The 22,824-nt window shown below is 37.2% G+C and overlaps 1 protein-coding gene across 1 annotated transcript in view; it reads left to right on the forward strand.

Moving 5' to 3' along the window:
• CNTNAP1 (contactin associated protein 1) overlaps window positions 1–22,824 on the forward strand; it is a 941,217-nt gene that overhangs the window by 253,079 nt on the left and 665,314 nt on the right. Inside the window, exon 2 of the mRNA XM_044054679.1 lies at window positions 4,615–4,716. Coding sequence (XP_043910614.1) covers window positions 4,615–4,716 — 102 coding nt within the window. The remainder of the gene's footprint in view (window positions 1–4,614; window positions 4,717–22,824) is intronic.

Raw genomic sequence — 22,824 nt, forward strand, 5'->3', positions numbered from 1 at the left:
CAACCAGCCAAAGCAGCCATTGTCATAGAGTTCTCCTTTCACAACTTGAATATGAGCTCCCAACGTTTGCTTCTGCCTCCAAGGCAAACATTGACACACTCCAGATTATCTCTAACAGCATCTTCCAATTTATTACAAACTCACCTGACTGTGAACATCACTGTGTCATCTTAGAAAAAGCCAAGTGGCTGCTCAAAAACAAAGATTTAACTACTTTTAGGATCCCAACTCTACAAAGTACTCCAACTCCACATAGTTACTCCCCTTGCAGCTAGACTTTAGGAAAAAATCTCCTCATATAACATAAGACGCTACTCACAAGCAACAGCAATTCTCTCTACCCCTCAAATTAAACTCTACAGGACATGCTTTCTCTTTTCAGGCACCTATTGTTTGGCAAGCTCTCCCCATCAAAATGAAGGAAATCAAGACGTATTCCAAATTCAGAATGCAATTCAGAAACACTTCTTCATCCAGGTGAAATGCTCCTGCTTAAACCCAGGGCATATCACCTAACCTATATTCTCAAGATTGGCCCACTTTAAAAACTAATTAATATATTGTACAAGATACTCTGCTTGATTGTACATTGCACCGTACTTACTCACTAGAACGTACATACACATTTTTTCTATGTAATTAGTCTGAAATATTCAGTTATTGATTACATTTCTGTATTTTTTGATTGTGAAATGTTTTGTATTTCACCTGGGCTGAATCTGAAATCAGTCGACATTGATCAGTGTACTAACCTGGTAAACAAATGTAATTGAATAAGTAAATATTTTTATGTACATATAGGAATTAGAAATTAGCAATATGTGGTTACACTGATTAGACATACATAGATACATATATATATATATATATATATATATATATATATATATGACATAGATCGACACACATGTACACACACCGACACACTGAAACACCGACAACTCAAATGGCGGAGGTTTCGAGTAAGGATGTAAATTCGCCACCATGCCTACCATGGTTTAGTAAGTGTGGCAGTGTTATGCTACCATGGTAGGCATGGTAGCGAACTTACATCCTTACCTCGAAACCTCAGCGATTTGAGTTGTCGGCGGTTTCAGTTGTCGGTGAAGTCAGTTTCGACATTTCAAGTTGTCGATCTTGTCATAGGAACCCATATATATATATATATATATATATATATATATATATATATATATATATATATATATATACACACACACACATATATATATATATATATATATATATATATATATATATATACACACATATGTATATAGACTATGTGCGGGTAGTCTTTTGAAGTTAAATCAACATCTGATTTGTCGACATACTTTGGTTGACAAAATAGATGCTTGACAGTTGTGTGTATGTATGTGTGTGTGCGCGCGCGCGCGCGCGTGTGTGTGTGTGTGTGTGTGTGTGTGTGTGTGTGTATTTATATATATATTTATATGAGACAAATGTAGGAAGCTCACTGAAGAATTGTGTAACACAAGATATCCAAGGAACCGAATAATTACCACAGTCACCATGGCCAGGGTAACAAAGTCAGCTTGCATCCTGCTGCCTAATGTCACTCAAATGTTTGGACACACTCTCCTTTAGCTGTCTTGTGGTTTTACCCACATAAAAGGAGTCACAGAGGCTACATTTAGCCATATACACTATATTCCTACTGGTACAATCTGCATACCCATCAAAATAATATTCTTTCTTCTGTTGTGTATGTAAAAATACATTTCCTTTATAAATAAATTTATAACAAGTACATCTGCAACATGGGTGGGTGCCTTTTCTTTGTGAAACTACAGAGTGACAGTTCACATTTTTATCACATAGAAGCTGCTTAAGATTATGGTTGTTTCTAAAGGCAAAGCGAGGTATCTCCCCTACAATCCCTTTCATTGCCTCATTTGACATCAGAATCTTCCAGTTGGTCCTAATCACATTACAAATCCCCTTAATGTCACTAGAGTATGTAAGGACCATTCTAAGATCCTTACCACCCTCTCTGTGTGAAAACTCTTCCATATGAGTCCCCTATATAAATACGGTTTCCCTATGTCCTCTCTTAAATCCTGTACTTGTCTCTGTGCAGCGGTCACTTCACCTTGTGAGGGAAGTATGGAATGGGAAAGAGATGTGGTCTCTGAGCCGAGGGAGAAAGGGGGGAAACATCGCTTGGAAGAGAAAAGTGACATTAGGCAGCAGGATGTAAAAAAATATATACCTTTTTAAGCATATTTAAGAGAATGAAGGACATTATTTTTATTTTATGGTAATACAGAGTATAGGTAACAACACATGAGGGGGAGATGTTAATAATCTAGTATAGAAAGCAGGCAGGCTACAGGCATACAGATCTCCAGGTCTCAATACCTACTTACCAATTAAATCTGCTCTAAAAGGGAGAAGGCTTAGGAGGCATGTGTGAAATTTTCATAGAGAGGGTGTGTCACTGAATTGATTGGGTATGTTTCAGTATTTAAATGTTTTTAACTGACTTGTTTTATATGGATTTGATGAAGGATCAGGAGATCTGAAAGCGCTTATCCCAATAAAGAAATATCTTCCATTTTACTGGTGTCTCATACTTTATGGTGACTGTGGTAATTATTCTGTTCTTATATATATAGAGAGAGAAAGAGAGAGGTCTACTTTGATTCACTGAAAACTCATTTCATTGAATTTCAATTTACCCTCAAACAAATCGCTGAAAGCTCAAATCACTGAAAACTCATTTCACTGAATCACATTTCACTGAATGTAAGTACTGTTGGGCAAATAAAACATATATGCCATTTGCATATACCAAAGCACTATTCTCTTGCGCCATAGCCAAAAATGGAACTCACTCCCACCCACAATTACCTCCGTAACCATCATGCACCCACTTCAAAACTTTACTAAAAGCGCACCTAAAAACATGCTGGCTATGCTCTTGCAACTCCCACTCTAATATCATCCACCCCATCCAACCACTACCTTTATTTCCACTCCACTAACTACCTTGATTATAGCAAGCTCAGATGCTCATAAGACTTGTACTTATTATACAGCAGGAACTTCTCATTGTAACATTTGTTAATGTCTGTTATGTACTTCACAGATAAAGATTCTAGTTGTCTACAGATGTACTATGTTCTTCATCTGTAAATATGTTGTAAGTAATTGCTATGTTAAATTGTTAATCGCTATGTAATCCAATGTAACTACTGTCTATTTTACTGTGGAGTTTTTCTTCCCGGGCCTCTGCTGAAAATGGACCTACGTCCAGTCGGACACTCCCGGTCAACAAATTTAAATAAATAATAAATAAGTACATTTTTCCCACTGTGGTGTGATCCTGAAGTTAGTATATATATATTTAGGCGGGTGTGGGGGCACTGCCCCCCACATTGGGGTGTGTCAGGGCCGTAGATCTGCACTACTTAGCTTTTATATTTATGAATCTCATTTCACTGAAAGCTAACAATATAAAACCAAAAGTAAGTGGAGGGCTGTCCCCCACCCCCTAACTATATATACTAACTCCAGGATTGCAATGCAGTGGGGAAAAGGCCACATACGTTTTATTTGCCCAATAGTACTTACATTCAGTGAAATGTGATTCAGTGAAATGAGTTTTCAGTGATTTGAGCTTTCAGTGATTTGGTGTGAGTGTTTTGAAATTCAGTGAAATGAGTTTTCATTGAATCAAAGTAGACCCACACACATATATATATATATATATATATATATATATATATATATATATATGATGATGATATATGTGTGTGTGTGTTTGTGTACAGACATACATATAAACTGTAACCTTTGTCCACACAAAACTTTGTAAAATCATAAAAATAAACCAAAAAAGAAAGTAGAAACAATTTGAAAAGTACATGGATCCCAAGATATAAACTATTCAAAGGCAGACATGCATTCTAGGGGACCATTGAGGACCATAGCCCAAAGTACCAGATGCCCACAAGCACTACCTGGTGAAGTGACTTACTAAAGGTCATACAGTTAGGCAAAGGAGAGTTGTGTGATTCAATATCTGTACCATAGGAACTACAGATTATAGCTTTAACCCTCTGCACCAACTGTTTTTGAATTAAAGTGGTTTCATCCTTTAATGAATAAAAACTTGCATCCTTCATTTATACACATACATAAGAAGATAAATGAGTATGTTTTCTGTGTGTGGGAGTTGTCTGCAGGAATTAAACCTGGTCAAGTCAAATAGTTAGATTTGATAGAAATGCCTGAGACCATGGAGTAATGCCATGTGGTATGTTGTGCTGACCACATATCACAGGTATCTGGTTTATTACATTTGTTGTTTGTTTATTCTGTAATTTCCCATAATACTGGCATAAACCAAGTATGGTAACATACGAGGATTTTTTAATAAAGCAGCTACACCTGATTTTTTTTCAAAAGATGAAGCCAGGAGCATGGCTTTTGTTGTGGGGCTTAAAAACATTTGAATTTGTAAATGGTCACATTAAAATGCAAAACATATGGCAAAAATCTTAGTAATGTCATGCATACAGTACAAAAATGTTTGTTTTCTTCTTTTCTGTGCTGCCAAACAGATTAATTGTGTTTTCCTGTTTTCAGACTACTGCAATGAGCCACTGGTGGCCCCATTATATGCTGCGTCTTTCAGCGCATCCTCAAGATACTCATTTTTTTATTCTCCAAATCTTGCAAGATTACATGGTAAGATAATTAATTGGTTACATCATGCTTACAAATGTCCCTGGTATACTTCTTTGTATTTCGAAAGTAAGGAAACTTTAGCTTCAAGATTATTTGTGTTTCTGTTATGTGTTTATCTAAAGTACATGTAATGGCAGAAAAATATGCAATCTTAACAGCATGAAACTGTTAAGGATTTGCAAATCTGCAGGCTCATTTTTGATAATTCATAGGCTTGTTTATGTGTTATTCTACTGCAGACCATTTGAAGGATTTCTTATCAGCTACAGAAGCTTATTTTATTGATATACTTTTCAATTCTAACCTTCCTTCCCATCAAAGTTATATTTTATGCACTTGCACTAGCATACTTGTCTGTTTTCATGAAAAACTTTTCTTTTTAATGAGTACTTAAATTTATACTCAATATTTTCAATTGACTTCATATGAATAACAGTGATAAAATCGATACAATGCAAGTGAAATGTACCAGTCATTGAAAATGCATATTAATAAGTTATTCTATAGAAAGCCGGGTGCGGTAGCGTGTGCCTGTAGTCCCAGCTGGCCGGGAGGCAGAGGTTGTTGGATTGACTGAGTCTGAGGACTGTTGTTGGGCAGGCCTTATATAGCTAGTATGTACATGCAGTCATTAATGACAATATTTTGAAATTAATTTTTGCGCAGGACTAGAAAAAAATGAAGGTATCCATTACTTATGGGTGTGGCAGAAAATCTTTCAGAGAGTAGTAAATTATCAACAGAATGTCAACATTTTCTTTCTTCCAAAACTTGTCCTCTGTCTCTCTCCTGTGATTTCAAAAAAAGCTTATATTGGCTAATTATTTTAAATGCTAAATCCATATTTGTCTCATGCATAGCTAAGCAATATGAAAGAAATCCATCTGTGCATATCATGGGTAACTCTGTTCTAACAGACAAGGATCATTTGTAGTTGTACTGACCCCTAACGTCCCCCTTTCCTTCATTCTTATTTTGAAATAAAAATAAGCTCTCTGTATTTCATCTGGATTGTTATCAGAAGAAACTCTAACTCAGTCATGCATATACTGGGACTACAATTAAAAGTAAGATTCTGGTCTGTATCAGAAATCAGTTTAAGATGAAACTGCAGATGCTCAGTGTGTGGATCTGTTATACATCTTAGGACATAATTATAATTTCTCTTGCTGTCAGTTAATCATTTGGCACTATCATAATTTTTTTCTCTTTTAATTGTATCCTTCCATATCCTTCTGCCCTCAGGCCTGCATTTTGAAGGAAAACAGAGCAACATTTCAGTCCCATTCATTCACTGGGCTAACATTATGCTTGTTAATGAAACATCATAAACACATGAGTGGTACAGAGTATGTAACAAATCTTAGAAACACATTCTTTCCACTTATCACTCTAAACAAATTTATTTAGAAGGATTATCTAAAAGTGAAAATGTACCTGTTCTTCTCACTGCACAGAAAAGTTAATAGAAATGTGCAGCAAAACTGCCGTCCATTGAAGAAGTAATAATAAAAACTTATTGGATATTGCAATGTTCCTTTAGGGAAGAAAACAGAATTTCACTAGACACCAGAAACACACAAAAATAGGATTTATTATTCATAATTTAACCCCTGAAACAGAACAGCTGTTATTGAAACTCATCAAAATAATGAAAAAAAATGAACAACTAGAACTAGTTGTAGAACAGCTTTTTACCCTGCAAAGAACAAGTCCCTTTACAGACCTGAAAGCCATTTGGGAAACCTACAAAGCAAGAATCTTCTCAAAATTTATTTTGAGTAATAAGTTGAAATAATGTGTTTCTATGGTTAAATATCAATAATTCTTCTCTGTTTTGACAGAAGGGTTAGTAGACAAAAGTACTACTGAAAAGGAAATAGTGTGTGTGCCCAGATTTTAGAAAGTGATATACTGAAAAGGAATACATACTAAAACATAATATCATGTAGCTATTGAATTCAATACACAGCCTGTCAAAGATTCTGAATGCAAACACATTATTTATTAAAAATGTGTTATGATATAGAATATCTCAGAAATAGAGAAACTCAACCATATGCACAGAAACAAGCCTTTTTATATCTTCAAAATAGAAAAAAAAAACAAACCGGTTCATCCACAGTATAAAGCTTTTCCAACTTACGATAAAACACATGAACACATTTCCACAGCTGAAAGGTGTAAACAGATAAAAAGGTATGCATATGGGAGCATAGCTTAAAATATTTTTCATGCTGTAATTTTGACATTGTTTGTGTGTTTACTTTCAGCAGGCTTATCTCAGAGATGTTCTATGCAAGTACAAGGTATATAACATATATAACATTCTTTCATGATTACGTGATGAAAAGAAACATTTATCATCTGCTTGCTAAGCTCTAATGAACTCTAGCAAAAGTCATCTGTTCTTTTCAGATGGGAAGATAAATAATATGAAACTGTTGCAGTAGTTTTAATCTAAAAGTATATTAAAATAAGCATTAATAAGCATTAAAATAATATATCCATTACAATTCCTCTCTCTGATACTATAAACCATCATAGTCCCAGATTATTTTGAATTAAATCATTTTCAGGCATATAAACCCTGGGGTGTTTTTATTCAGGTATAAAAAACATTGCATGTGGACTTTTTCTCATAAAACAATTTACTAATAGATTTTTTAATAACAGAATATACAAGAGCTATAACAAGTATGATTATAATAAAGGTAATTATACTTTGCATTATACTTGCACCAGCGTTTCCAAATATATTATCCAACCACCTAAACAGGTTCCACAAAGTTGGGTTTAGTCATATTAATAGCCAATTGTTCTATAAAGTCAGCCACCTTTTCTTGTTCATCATGAAAGTCTGAAACAAACGTGCAGTACCATTTTCTGTTCAGATGGCAAATTCGGCCGTTCGAGACCAGTGCATAATCAAGAGCTATTCGGTTTTGTAAAGTGGTGGCTTGAATTTCAGTCTGTTCCCTATTTGCCTTGTAATTATGTTCTGATGTCTTATTAGCCATTTCATGTAAGGGACAACTGATTCACTTCATGCAAAGTTCACAATAGGCCATACTACAGAGAAAAGCAAGCTACTACTTGCTCAGCAGGGTGCGTGGCCATCTTATTTTGTAACCTTCCAGCAGGAACAGAGAAAAAATGAAAAATAGCTAGTGTCATGTGTACCACAGAACAACAACCAGACCAGTTTCTGTTTAACCAGGGGTAGGCACGGTCTCCACAGATATAATGATTATTCAATATTCCCATGCTTTTCCCCCCAGACATACATCTTCAGTCCAAGCTCTGGCAATAAAATCTCATTATGTGTGTCATTGCAACTGCTGTAACCTACTTGCACAGTTCCTTTTCTGGCATAACAAGTATCACCTTGTACTGATGCAACCACTTGGTAATATATTTTCTTAGTTCAATTTGTAATGCTACTCTAAGTTTGATGTTCTACAGCAATTTGTATTTCTAAATAAGTCTGTTGCACAGGGATGGGTAAAATTGGAATGCCCCCTTGGCATCATGGGGAACAAATCCACACACCCAGTAGTTGGAAACATTTTGGTTAGTTGCATATTGGTGCAGTATTGGAAGAAACAGGTTTTCTCTCATAACAATCGGAAGCAGTAGGAGGAGGAGACTCAGTGATGTCACCAGAAAGTCGTGTGGTGCCATTTCCTGTTGACTTGGGAGATGTCAAGCAGGTATTTTTTCAACGCGAAGCATGGACCCATTTCAGTATTCCAGCACATTTTACTGCAGTATGGATAGTTAGGAGGATGAGATGAGGTCCCTTCCACCATGGCTCCAATGAAGATTTGCATTGAAATACCTTTACGTAGACCCAATCACTTGGTTGTAAATCATGACAGGGAGCTGTTGATGATGGTGGAAGGGCTTCCTTGGTACATTTATAGCACCTCTGTAAGATAGACACAACTTTTTGAACAATAGTTCAGTACAGCTTCATTGGTAAATACCAGTTCACAGTTTCTGACTGGTGGGAAGGTGGCATTCTCATGTGATGGCCTGTAAGAATTTCATGTAGGCTTATTTTATGAGTAGCATTTACAGTTCCCCAAATACTCATCAAAGCCAGAGGCAAAGCATTTGGCCATGCTACAAATTTTGATAATTCTGATTTTTAGAGTCTTGTTAGATCTTTTACCAAGATCAGATGACTATGGATGGTGAGGACAATGTAACTGTAAAGAAATTTGAAACACAGAACACAATTTCCTAACAGTTTCAGTATTAAAATGGGTATCTCTACCTGAATTAATACTATGAGGTACCCCAAAATGAGGAATAAATTCCTTTAGAAATTTCCTTACTACTGTTTCAGCATCACACTTAGCACATGGATAGGATTCTACCCATGCAGAAAACTATAACTAGAATATATGAAAATGTAGCAGCCCACTGCATATGGATAAAGTCCAACTGTATATTTACAAAGGGCCTTTAAGGTGGGGTCAAACTGAGGGTTTATTTTTTACAGGGGGTGGAATATTATGCTATAAACAGGTCTCCCAGTTATTTACATAATGGCTAACTAGAGACTGAGAAAGAGGGGTGAACCAATCAGTAAGATTAAGGTCCATGTTTACCAATATGATTCAGGAGGTGATATGGCCTTACTAACCAAGGTAGTACAGTTAAATGTGCTACTATTCTGCCATCAGGATGTTTCCTTGAGGAATTATCTTGCTTTTTACAACCCACAATCATCCACGTAAATATGCCTCTTCTGCTCCCTTATCAATGACGCTAAGTACAGCAATCCTCTACTCTGTCTGCCTTGCCTACCTCTGCCCCTGTTTTTACTTCTACTTTCAAAACTCACTGTTTGCAATTACATGACTCTGTCTTCTGCAACTCCTCTCTTTTTATGTACTTGATCCATGTAGTGGTCTGTGAATTTTATTAACTTATCTATTTCCTCCTCCTGCCAAGTGATCTGGTTTTGCTTTCCTAATGGCTGCACATTAGGTAAATGTCTGTGCACAAAATCAGAATTAAAAGCTGCTTTAGTATTTTCTGTTAGATCTGCAATACCAGAGTATGCTCAAAATCCTTCCCTAAGTCTACTAAAGTAATCAGCTGGTGTTTCTCCCTTTCTTTGGTTACATGCAGTGATTTTGTCCCAATTTGGTATAACAGAGCAGACTGTCAGAATTTCTTGTAAAAGCTTCTTTCTGACTTCCATTAATGCCCTTTTCCCTTCAGCAGTTGAGTAATTTGAGTCCTCTGCTGGAGCCAAGCCAACTTTTTCTTTCAATTTGTCATATATATCAGGTGGTACTACAGTTTTAAAAAATTGCATTAAATCTGCCAGGGTGAGTTCATATATTTAAATAACAATGCTTAATTCAGCAATAAACTTTTGTGGGTCTTGACTAATTTTAGGAAAGGTTTTAACTACAGAATGTAAATCAGGAAGTGTCCAAGGTCTATGGACTAAAAGCATAGTACCATCGGGATGTGGTACTTCTCTGGGGGGGTGTAGAGAATTATCAGGCTGCTCTTCTGGATTCACAGCCTGTCTTGTCCTTTGATGAGTAAAATGCACCTGTTTACCCAAATATTCTACCTCATCATTGTGCAATACTCCCATTACTGTCCGACTGAGAGGATGAAGTGGTGGGGTGGAAGGTTCTAGAAGGTTCAGATTGTAGTGAGGCCGATGTTGAGCATGCAGGTGCAGAAGGAGTGACATGTATAGATGCACTTTTCTATGGGGCAAAGGGCTGACCTCTGTCTTGTTGGGATGAGTACGGAACCTTATCAGTTCTGTGATGCAGGAAGAAGGAAAATTGATCATCTTCCTCAGAACCACCCCCAACCCACCCCCAACTGTAACACAGTCATTTGAAATGGCTGGGTACAAAGGAGCAGTTAGATGGTATTACATGCTTTTACTGTACTTTTAAGTTCTTTCAGTTGTTGAACAGTTTGTCATTTGTATCTTATAGAATCAGTGGATTCTTTGTGTCATATAACTATGCCACTCATCCGTTTTTAATCTTAATATTCTCATGTTCTGACTTGGCCCGTAAATGTAATAGTTTAGTTTTATCAAAAGTTTCTGTTAAATAAAAATAAAGATAACAACACAGGAGGCTCAGATGCAAAAGTTTACTAGTGTACACCAGGAGGCAAAAAACGTACAAGTACAGAATTTTGTCTGACATGATACAGGAAGTATACAATTCTTATAGTTTCTACTTTCTAGTTTGTGCCCACCTTTCTGACATGGTTAGTCACAGGGCACCTACATCACTATGGTTCACAACATCCTATTCATAAAGATTGCTGATGTTACATATTCTAAAAAAGCTTTCCCTTGGGAATAATATAGCCTTGCAAGGCACCTGGTCAGTTATAATGTCTTTCTGTAAATGTTACTCCTTCAAGGTTTCAGGCCTGCTTGAATACAATAGCTGGTTCAGTCTTGCAATACACTTCTTTGTTCTTCTTGCAACATTCTTCCAACAGCTGCATCTTATCTTGATAACATTTACAAGGCCAATTGTCCCAAAGGAAGGAGAAGAAGATTTTCAATGCTTTATACATTTAATTTCCTGACCCAGCAGATAATCATTAGTGAAAAACATAAGCTTGCTGAGCTGGCTACTGCCAGGGTCAGAGTTCAAATACACTGCAGTTCCAAAGCTTCAAGCAGTTACATGTAAAATCATTCTTATTGACATATTAATAATATAATAAAATGCATTATACACTATTTGCTTTTTAACTAGCACTTTATATATGCTCAAATACATATTTTTCTAACATTTTCCTCCCTTTTAATACTTTTTATTCTATTCTGAAATATAAACAATGTTATTTCGTCCCCTAGCCTTCTCCTTTAAGGGCTTTTAACTAGGTAAGTCATTTAGTTTATACTTCGGAAAGAATTTCATCTGAAATAAATTTTTTTAACTCAATGTCTTGGTACAAAGTTTCAGTTACAGATATATCAATAAAATCTTTGATTAATCTTTTCATGCAGGGAATCCCACAACAGACACATGCTCCTAATAGGAGCAGACCCACACAAATAGCAATCAAGATGTTCAGTAGGATAGAACCCCACCCACCAAACAGATTCTGGAAAAAGTTTGTCAGTGGATTTGGGCCTGGTTCAGTCATGGCCGATACCTGCTGTATTACCTCTAGGTGATCATTAATTTCATGTCGATTGTCTGGTATAAGCACACAGCATTTTTCTTTGATAAGCGCGCACGTACCACCTCTCACCGCTAGGGTGAAGTCAAGAGCCAATCGATTTTGTAGCACAACAGTTCTCATTGCATTCAGTTCATCAGTCACTAGTTCGAGAGCAGAAAAAGTTGTGTTACTCATTACTTCGAGAAGTTTCGACAGCTTTCTCAACTCCCAGATCGATTTGACTGCTCCATATGCTGGAAGTATTCCAGCCCAGGATATAACACTGTCACTCAAGTCCATATGAGTCAATTTTTCTCTATCCTTTACGGAATGATGGTCTTTCCAACCAGCTTCGATTTGTCCCACTGGATTTACAGGTTTTCCGATTGGACCTTCAGGTTTCCGGGCTACATCTCTCACATTTCGTATCTTACCCGGAGGTAATTCTGCAGTATGTCTTATGGCCGGAACCAGATAACCCAAAAAACAATTGCCGGACCAATTCTCAGGTAGCCATTTGTATGCTTTTTTTCCACAAACAAAATAACAATTTTCTACTTTAGTACTGATGCGGGTTAATTCTGCATGAAACATTTTCTTGTCTATAATAGACAGTTGTTTATGTAAAACAGGATTTCTCTGCACTTCACTTAATGTTGTTTTCATTAAACTCAAATATGAATCATAATTCGTATTACAAACCGTGCCTCTATCTTTAACTTTAATGTAGCATTTATAAGATATGGTTATATTACAGTTACTCCAACCCACTTGAAGTGTATCATTCTTATAAAAATATACAATTCCCTTCTGTGTAATAGGCAAATACAATGCAATTTTGTCTTGTGATCTTACAGATCCTGTATCAAAAAGTAAATTCTCCCAAGTCTCATTTATCCCCAAAGGGACAGCGGACATTAACAGTCCTCCATATGCTGTTGGTATAGCAGTACAAACCCAGCAATTTGAAATGTTCATAGTCTCTACATATACACGCTTCATAGCTAGGTATGTATTAAAGTTCGGATGCCAGTCTATAGACAGTTCATCACGTCTCTCCACTTTCACTTGTGTGGTTATATGTAGGAAAAACCACAACAAAAGGAAGGTCATCACAATCATAGTCAATAAATGCATAGTCAACAAGATGATTAAACAACATCTTTGGGGTTGATCTGTATTTTTACTTGTTTTGCTCTTGGCCATCCTGCCTTTGTTGTGTATCAGTCCCAAAATGTTTATCAAGTTGAAAATTCTTTACCGGTTTACAGTGCGTCAGATGGACCCAGGACGTCCTCTCAGCAACTTTGACTGCAGTAGGTGTCGCCAACAGTACCTGGTACGGTCCTTCCCACTTTGGACTCGCCCAATTCTTCCTCTTCGTAACCTTCAGCCACACCCAGGTCCCCGGAGTCAGCACTGCTTCTAGCGGTCTGGTCTGTCTTTTATCTGAAAAAGATTTCAACTGCAAAACAGTTTTATTTGTTAACAGTTTTCTCATGTAGCTAGCTAATGAGCTGTCAGCCTCTAGTTCTGCAGGCATGAGAGCTTTCCACTGTGGCACATAATATGCCCTTCCAAATATCATTTCAAAGGGAGTCAAACCCTTTACATTTGGAACTGTTCTCATGTTCAGCAGTGCCAAAGGCAAACAGCAAATCCAGTTTTTCTGTGTCTCACTCACTAGCTTCCTCAATTTGTTTTTTAGAATCCCATTGTACCTTTCCACCAGTCCTGCAGACTGTGGGTGGTAAGCACAATGATTCTTTAAGGAGATTCCAAAGAATCTCCCAAGCTGGTGAATCGTCTGATTAACAAAATGTGTCCCATTGTCACTATAAATCCTTTCCAGTATGCCAAATCTTGGAATTATTTCTTTTACTAGGGCTTTTGCCACGGTTGCTGCATCCGGATTTTTAGTTGGAAAAGCTTCTACCCATTTAGAAAACATATCTATAATTACTAAACAGTATTTTTTCCCTTCACATTTACTCAATTCTATAAAATCCATACAAATAGTATGGAACGGATATGGTGGTGTAGGAAAACTTCCTTGCTTGGGTTTAAATGCCCCTTGTGCATGATGTTTGTTACAGATATGACATGCTGCACAACATTTTTTTGTATAATTTATGAATCCGTATGTTTGGAATATTCGATTTACTAACTGTACCATACCCCTGTTGAGACATGGCACTGCCCATGGTTCAACAAGGCTGCATATCTAAATAAATTAGACGGCAATATTGTTTTTTTCTCTTTGGAGACATACAGTCCATTTTCGAGGATTGCACCTCGTTTCTCCCATTTTTGTTTCTCTGCTTTTGTAGTTAGTGTCTGCATTGTTTTTAACATTTCTAGATCTAAAATCTCAGAGGGTTGTAATTCCTCGGTTAAAAGTAAAGTTTCTGAGTTTGAGGCTGCTTGCTTTGCAGCTGCATCAGCTTTTGCATTCCCTTTTGAAATTCTATCCTGTTGTTTTGTATGAGCTAAACATTTACAAATAGCTACTTTAGTAGGTAACTGAATAGAATCTAATAGGTTCAAAATAAGTTGCGCATGATTAATCGGTTTACCATTAGATGTTATCATTCCCCTGTTTTTCCATTTTTGCGCAAAAACATGCACTGTAGAGAAAGCATACTGACTGTCAGTATATATGTTCACACATTTATCTTTCGCTAGAGTGCAAGCCCGTGTTAAGGCTATCAATTCTGCTGCTTGAGCAGATAAGTTATGCGGTAAGGGTTGGGCTTCTAAAATTTCTGTATCTGTAACTACTGCATACCCCACTAGATTTTTCCCTGTAGGACCCCTTCTGCACGAGCCATCCACGTACAATGTCACCTCGGCATCATCCAAGGGCATATCAGTGAGATCTTGTCTGGGCAAGGTTATTTGCTCGATTTCATGTGCCATCCACAGGGGTTGGAAGTAACGTTGACGGGTTCAGTGTTGTACAACGTTCAATTACCATATGAGGTTGGCTCAGCAGTATGGTCATGCATGAAAGATGTCTAGCAGGAGAAAGATATGCTATTTTTTCTTGCAGTAAAATTATCGCGACTGCATGAGGCACTCTCAATGTGAGAGGGTGGAATAACACCACTGAGGCCGAAGCCTGTACTGCCATTGCAGCTGCGACCACTGCTTGTACACAGTGAGACAACAACCATGCCACTGGGTCTAACTGTGATGAATAGTAAGCTATGGGGCGTTGCTTATCCCCATGCTGTTGCATCAGAACTGACGTCATATATCCCTGTTTACAATCTATGGTCTGAAAGAATCGTTTGTGGTAATTAATGAAGAAGCTATCAATTGTTTTAGTCTGCAGAAAGCTGTTTCTGCTTCGGGTGTCCATTGTAACAAATCTTGTGCTGCCATTGGTGTTTTATATATTAAATCAGCCAGTGGAGCAGACTCTAAAGCATAGTTTGGTATCCAGCTTCGACAAAAGTTAGTCGTTCCCAAGAAGGACATCATTTCCTTCTTGGTTGCTGGTTTGGGTGCTTGTAAAATTGCTGTTTTTCTGTCCTCGTCTAATATTCTACCTTCATTGGATATTACATATCCTGGGTATCTAACTTGTTTTTTCCAAAGTTGTAACTTACTTTTGTTTACTTTATGTCCTTGTGCGGCTAAAAATTTCAATAACGCTATAGTATCCTCCCTGCATTGATGCTGGGTAGGGGCTGCTAGCAAGATGTCATCCACATAAAGCAGAATCTGACTACCTCCTGGTGGGGTAAACCCTGCCAGGTTGCTAGCCATTTCTTGTGCAAATATTGTTGGACTCTCACAATATCCCTGTGGTAGCCGAGTATAGGTATATCTTTTACCCTGAAATGTAAATGCAAACCAATACTGGCTATCAGGATGTATAGGTATTGAAAAGAAAGCATTGCTTATATCTACTGCAGTGAAATATTTTTGTTGCGGCTTCAAATCATTCAACAAGATATGTGGGGCTGGCACCGTAGGTGCTCTAGGTATTATTGCATTGTTTACAGCTTGTAAATCCTGTACCATCCGCCATTCCCCGTTTGCTTTTTTAACAGGAAACAGAGAGGTATTACATGGTGAATCAAGAGATTCTACCAGTACTCCTTCCTTGAGTAATGCTGCTATTATAGGGTTGATTCCTTGTTCTGCATCTTTCCTCAAGGGGTATTGTCTTTTTTGTGGTCTAAATGCTGATTTTGGAGTAATAGTAACTGGTCCTGCTGTTTGAATAAGTCCTACATCTGACTTGCCTGCTGACCAAAGAATCTTTGGTATATCACACAAGGCTTTTTCTTCTTCTTCTAATAAGAATGCTAATCAGCTGTCCTCACTGGTTTGTAAGTGTACAGCTGGATGTGTCTGTGTTAGCCAATTCAATTTCTGTTTTTGTATTCCCTGCTCTGATAATTCTGAATCAGTTTGTTTTTCCCACCTTGTTACTTTTTCTCCTAAATCTGCCCATTTCATATTCTTATTTTTCGTTAAGCTGACATGCGGTAGTCGATTAGATTTGTACAGTGCTATGAATTCCTGAGGTAATGAACAGCTTACCACACTGTTTCCCTCAGTATCCCAATACAAGGTTCGTAATACTAATCTGTTAGCAGGATTTTTGAATAATTCTTGCTCATATTCTTTATCAGGTCCTGGTATGCTACAGTAGTATAGAGTACAGTGTAACAAATGCTGTCGGTCAGTGTCAAGGGAGGGGGCCTTACTGATGGCTACGTTCATCTGTTCCTCAGTTACTGCCCCTGGACCAGTCATAACTAGGTCCTGGCTGTACCAGTAAAAAGTCTCACCCTCCGGTCACACCACGAAAGTATCCATTTGCCTTTGTGCCTCCATACCCTGCATGGTGGGAACTACCGCTATGCCAAATATCTGCATAAGATCTCTTCCCAGTAGGTTTACTGGACATTTTGCAGAAACTACGATTTTACTTTTCTGAGTCATACCTGAAACAGGGTCAGTTATTGCTATATCATGGGAGAGTGGCTCCCTATATAGCTGTCCGTTTGCTGCTTTTACTAATATATAATCAGGTGATTCGGAATATTCTGGTAACTTGGAGGGGTGTATCAAAGTCCGTGACGCTCCTGAGTCACACAGGAATTTTACTTCCCTCCCCTCCACCAGAAGTGTGACTTCCAGTTTCGTGTCTGCCAGATAGAGCTCCAAGCTCAGTAATGCCAAATCTAGAATTTCACTTTCTTCATCCTCCATATCTACTTGCACTTCCTCTGTTCCTTCTACTATATTTACATTTGTTCTTTGTTCGTTAGCTTTTCCTGATGATTTCTGACTTTCATCACTATCATATAGTCAGTCCTCATCATCCTTGCTTTCTGTAGTCACCTTTTTATTTAGCCTGCAATCCCTTGCTAAATGTCCTTTCTTTCCGCACTTAAAGCACTCACCTTTCTTTTTTCTCTCTTCAAAATCTTCTGACCGTTTGTCAGATTGTCTATTTCCATGGGCATTTTTCTTACCCTTTTTACCTGACTGTACTACAAAGACCTCAGCTCTGTCTTCAGCAGTGAAGACTTGTGTCTTCTTTTTCTTTTTACTATTAAAGTGTCTTTCAGCATGTCTAGCATATTCAAGTAAGGCTTGTAGCCTACTTGTTCGATGATCTATCATATGCTTTGTAATGAAGCTACTGATAGGTGCAATGCAACCTTTCAAAAACGCATTTTTCAGTTGCTGTTCATACGGTATCATGTGTCTGATTTTCAGGAATAGCCATACCACTATGGTTATTGAAACATTCCAATAATCTACCATAATACCCATCTACAGTTTCATTCTCTTGTTGTATGCATTGGTTAATGCAAGTCCAATCTGCTCTAGGTTTCCATTTTTCAGAAATTCGGTCTGTAAGACCTTTTACTCTGTTGTCTAGTTCTGCGTCACTATGTGGGAGTGGTTTGAGCTCTGCATTACGAGGATTCCAGGTGCCACAAATCATGTGCCAGTCTGGACCCACAATTTGTCTAACTACCTTTTCTACTTCTTCCCCATTCAAGTGGTAACTTAGTCTCATACCTTGTAAATCTTGTAAAAACTTTGTGTAATTGACTTTTGGATGGGGGATTCCCTCTGTAGCTTTCCAAATATTTTCCGGTGTCCATGGTCTGTACACTAGAAGAGTTGGGTCCTGCCCTTCCTGTCCTGCCTGAGGATTTGGTACCTTGATTAGTGGACAGATTTCTTCCTCATTTTCCTCTAGTGTGTTTTTCCCTATTTGATACAAGTCTGTGTCCCCAAGTGTTTTACGTGTCCAGGACCTAGTTTCAATAGGATCTCTAACAAATGGTTTTAGTGTTCTTGTGACATCAGGATAACGTGGAGGTGGACCAGCTTGTCCTCCTGCTTCATATCCTGAAAAAGGCATCGGAGGGGGCGGGGGAGGAGGAGCCGTCGCTATTACTATATTATTATCCTCTTTATCTAAAAATAACGTCTTAGCATTTTTAGTTTTTTGTTCCCTTCGGTTTACTTCCTCAATCCACCTGTGTGCCTGAGGAATGCCTAATCGTTGTTGTTTTTTTGGCTGACCTTCTGCGTCAGATTTAAGTTGTTTTAAGAGTTTAACTAATGAAATTTTATCCAATTTACCATCAAATCCGTATTTATTAACCCATTTTGTATAATACCTTATATTATCAGCCCGTTGTAATTGCATATATTTTGCGTCTTCAGTTAGGGCCAGATCTCGCGATGTTTTAGTGCACTGATTTCCCATATTAAAAGAAAATGTTACGTAACCCTTTTCACCACGTGGTATTTCAGTTCCTTATACAGTTTATCTAGAATGACTGCCTAACTTATTCTGTTTCCCTGATCTCTGACAAAATATACAGTAATTTCCTTTTGTCCCTGATCTGTATAACAAATCTTCTGACAATAGTATTTACTGCAACCTAGTCCCTGATCTAAAACAGAAAAAAGGCAAATATCTTCCTACCTGAGCCTCCTGTGTCGACCAGTTCGAGACCGCTCTTCGGCCGCAGATCAGAAAGTGGCCAGCCTCTCAAAACGACAATTCAGTCAGAGGTCTTTTATATTTCAAGAAGAACCGTTATGGTAGCTTCTCCTGCGCAGTGTTCGACCACCGGTACACTCTGATCTGTAGCTGTCCGAGGGTTTCCGATTCAAGAAGGACCAAACTGTTAAATAAAAATAAAGATAACAACACAGGAGGCTCAGATGCAAAAGTTTACTAGTGTACACCAGGAGGCAAAAAATGTACAAGTGCAGAATTTTGTCTGACATGATACAGGAAGTATACAATTCTTATAGTTTCTACTTTCTAGTTTGTGCCCACCTTTCTGACGTGGTTAGTCACAGGGCACCTACATCACTATGGTTCACAACATCCTATTCATAAAGATTGCTGATGTTACATATTCTAAAAAAGCTTTCCCTTGGGAATAATATAGCCTTGCAAGGCACCTGGTCAGTTATAATGTCTTTCTGTAAATGTTACTCCTTCAAGGTTTCAGGCCTGCTTGAATACAATAGCTGGTTCAGTCTTGCAATACACTTCTTTGTTCTTCTTGCAACATTCTTCCAACAGCTGCGTCTTATCTTGATAACATTTACAAGGCCAATTGTCCCAAAGGAAGGAGAAGAAGATTTTCAATGCTTTATACATTTAATTTCCTGACCCAGCAGATAATCATTAGTGAAAAACATAAGCTTGCTGAGCTGGCTACTGCCAGGGTCAGAGTTCAAATACACTGCAGTTCCAAAGCTTCAAGCAGTTACATGTAAAATCATTCTTATTGCCATATTAATAATAGAATAAAATGCATTATACACCATTTGCTTTTTAACTAGCACTTTATATATGCTCAAATACATATTTTTCTAACAGTTTCATTGTCAGGAAAGCAAAAAACTAAGTTTGGTTTAGCTAGTTTGTGCCCATATGCTATGAACTGACAAGATTTTGATCCATATGTACGGTCCAATGATCTTATTACCTGACTTACCCATAATATGGGGTGTGGTACAAAATGTTTTTTTTTTTTCTCTAGTATCAGAAAACACACGTAGTTCATACAAACTATCAGACATGCACATCTGGTACTTGCAGGGCCCCTCCCTGTTATGCATTTAATGGAATGAAACCCAATTCAGTCCAAGTACCGGGCCACTCTTGGTTAATGCATGTAGCATATGCTGTAAGAAAAAAGAAAAAAAATCTCACAGTTGTGAATATAAACCTAAACATAGAATGCATTTACCATAAATAATGTGGATACAATCCAAAGCTGCATTTAAATCACTGAAACCCACAGGAACTCAGAGACAAAATGTAAGTTAAAAACTATTAATGAAATCAGTGCCCAGTATTTGTTGAAGAAGTCTCTGACACGGTCTTCAGTGATGTGAAGTAAAACAAATAAACTTTGGTTAGAAACTTTCATCACAGCACCAGCTGAAAAGGGAATACTTGTTAAAACATAATATAATGCAGCTATTCAGTTCAATACACAGCCTGTCAAAGATTCTGAATGCAAACACGTTATTTATTAATTATCATGATACGGAATATCTCCAAATCAAAGAGATTCAATCACATGTGCAGAAACAAGCCTTTCTATGTCTTCAAAATAGGGAAAAAATGGTTTATACAAAGTTCAAAGCTTTCCCAACTTATGATAAAACAGATGTACACATTTCCAAGACTGAAAGCAGTAAACAGATAAAAAGGTATGCTTATGGGAGGATAGCTTAAAATATTTCTCATGCTGTAATCTTGAGATGGTTTATGGGTTGATTTTCAGCAGGCTTATCTCAGAGATGTCCTATGCAAGTACAAGGTCCATAACTTTCTTTTTTGATTACATGATTAAAAGAAACATTTACCATCTGTTTGCTAAACTCTAATGAACTCTAACAAAAGTGAAGTTGTTCATTTCAGATGGGAAAAATATGAAATTGTTGCAGTAATTTTATGCAAAAGTATATTAAAATAAGCATTAAAGTAATATATCCATTACAGTACCCAGAACTGAATTTGTGCCAGTAATCCTCCTGATATGGCAGCTGCAGAACTTACTTCATAAACATTAACAGTAATAGAAAATGACTGTGAAGCCAAGACTGCTATTTTATTAGGCCTCAGGAAGTGAAATAGCTAGTCACAAGACTGACACGACTGAAAGAAGAAGTGAGATGTATAAAACTGGTATAGTGTTGTGCACAATGGCTTGAATTAGTCAAGGAAACAACAATGTGCTGCACTGGTGAAGATTTGCTTTCTACCTTCCATTTATTTTTAAGACTTCTGTTTTAAACTGGCCTGGTTTGCAGGCTGGTGGGTGGGTACTACATTCAGTAAATACTGTAGAAACAAGATGATTACTGTAACATGAGTACGCTGTGAAAGCACTTCTGACTAAATGTCTTTCCACTCTTAAACATTTGGACAGTGTATCAAAAGTATAACAAATGACGCCAAAATCCGCTCTCAGTATAATATAGCAGCACTGAACACCAACTTCTTCAACAGAATGCGTTTATTGAGAATTAAAAAAGCTAAAGTCCATAGCATACACGAGAGTTGAGCGCTTTCATCTACTCTATGTAGACTTCTTCAGAACTAATCTTCCTTGCCACTACCCACTTAAATACAAGCATAGATCAATCAATTTCATCAATTATATAAAATCAATTAAAATATAATGAATTATAATGAAAATTTAAAGTGCTCAGTGCTTCATTTCCTTGTCAATTGCCTTTTTTGTGTAGAAAAAAACAACAATTTTTATTCATTCAAACTTCACACACTTGTAACCATATTAAAAACAATTGCTTACCACATAAAAATATGTATAACAGTGAAAAATGTGTAATAATGACATGTGGGCCACAGTAAAAATCATCCTTATTTTAACTAAACCTATTGTATAATCTCTGGCTATCTCTACTACCCTCTATTTTCCAAAATAGGTTTAATGGAGATAGTTTCATTAAGTCCAGGATGAACAGAGGCATTGAGTTTAATTTGCCACCTAGTTTCCTTTTCTCCAAGTTTGTACTTCTTACTTCCCCCTCTTGGATTTAATTTTATACATTCTAAAATGCCAAAATTAAAGGAATCACAGTGTTTATTACCACTAAGATGTCTCCATAAGGCATTGTTAGTATCCTGTTTTCTTATTTTGTAACAATGGTCATTGATTCTATTTCTAAGACATCTCTCCGTCTTCCCCACATAAAAAAGGGGCATTTAGTACACTTTGCCAGATAAACTAAGTGGGAGGTTCTACAATTACCTTTTCGAAATCTAACCTCTGTTCTATTTTTGTCATCCACAATTAAATGAGGTACCCTAATAATTAACCCACATTGATTACATCTCCCACATTTTGTGGTACCTATGGATTTATGTCCAAGGTTGATGTCCATGATTTTCTTTTCTAGTCTCATTTTCAAGTTGCATCCATTCTTAGATACGAATTTAGGTGCCCCCCCCCCACTGTCTTATATACACTGTCATCAGTTTTCAGTATATTCCAGTTATTTTCTATTATTTTCTTAATATCTCCGACTTGGGGGGCATATTGCAAAATACATGCCCTAGTAAACTCATTAATACCCATATCTTTATTTGTCACATTTACCCCTTGAATGTGATTTGTCCCTGTTCCTAATATGGGTTTATATTTATTCCCCCATTCTTTTGTCACATACTCTTTTATATCTGATATCATCCCCATGGGATAACCCCTTGTCTTGAACATATTCCCTATGATATCCATTTCAAGTACCATGTCAGAAAATTCAGATGTCATTCTAGCTGCCCTTATACACTGACCTTTAATTATATTCCTTTTCTGACAACTAGGATGGCAGCTAGAATATTCCAAATATGCGTTACTAAAGGTGTCCTTTCTGTATATA

Source organism: Protopterus annectens, chromosome 13.part0 (genome assembly GCF_019279795.1).
Source record: "Protopterus annectens isolate FY-2018-M chromosome 13.part0, PAN1.0, whole genome shotgun sequence".
NCBI lineage: Eukaryota > Metazoa > Chordata > Ceratodontiformes > Protopteridae > Protopterus > Protopterus annectens.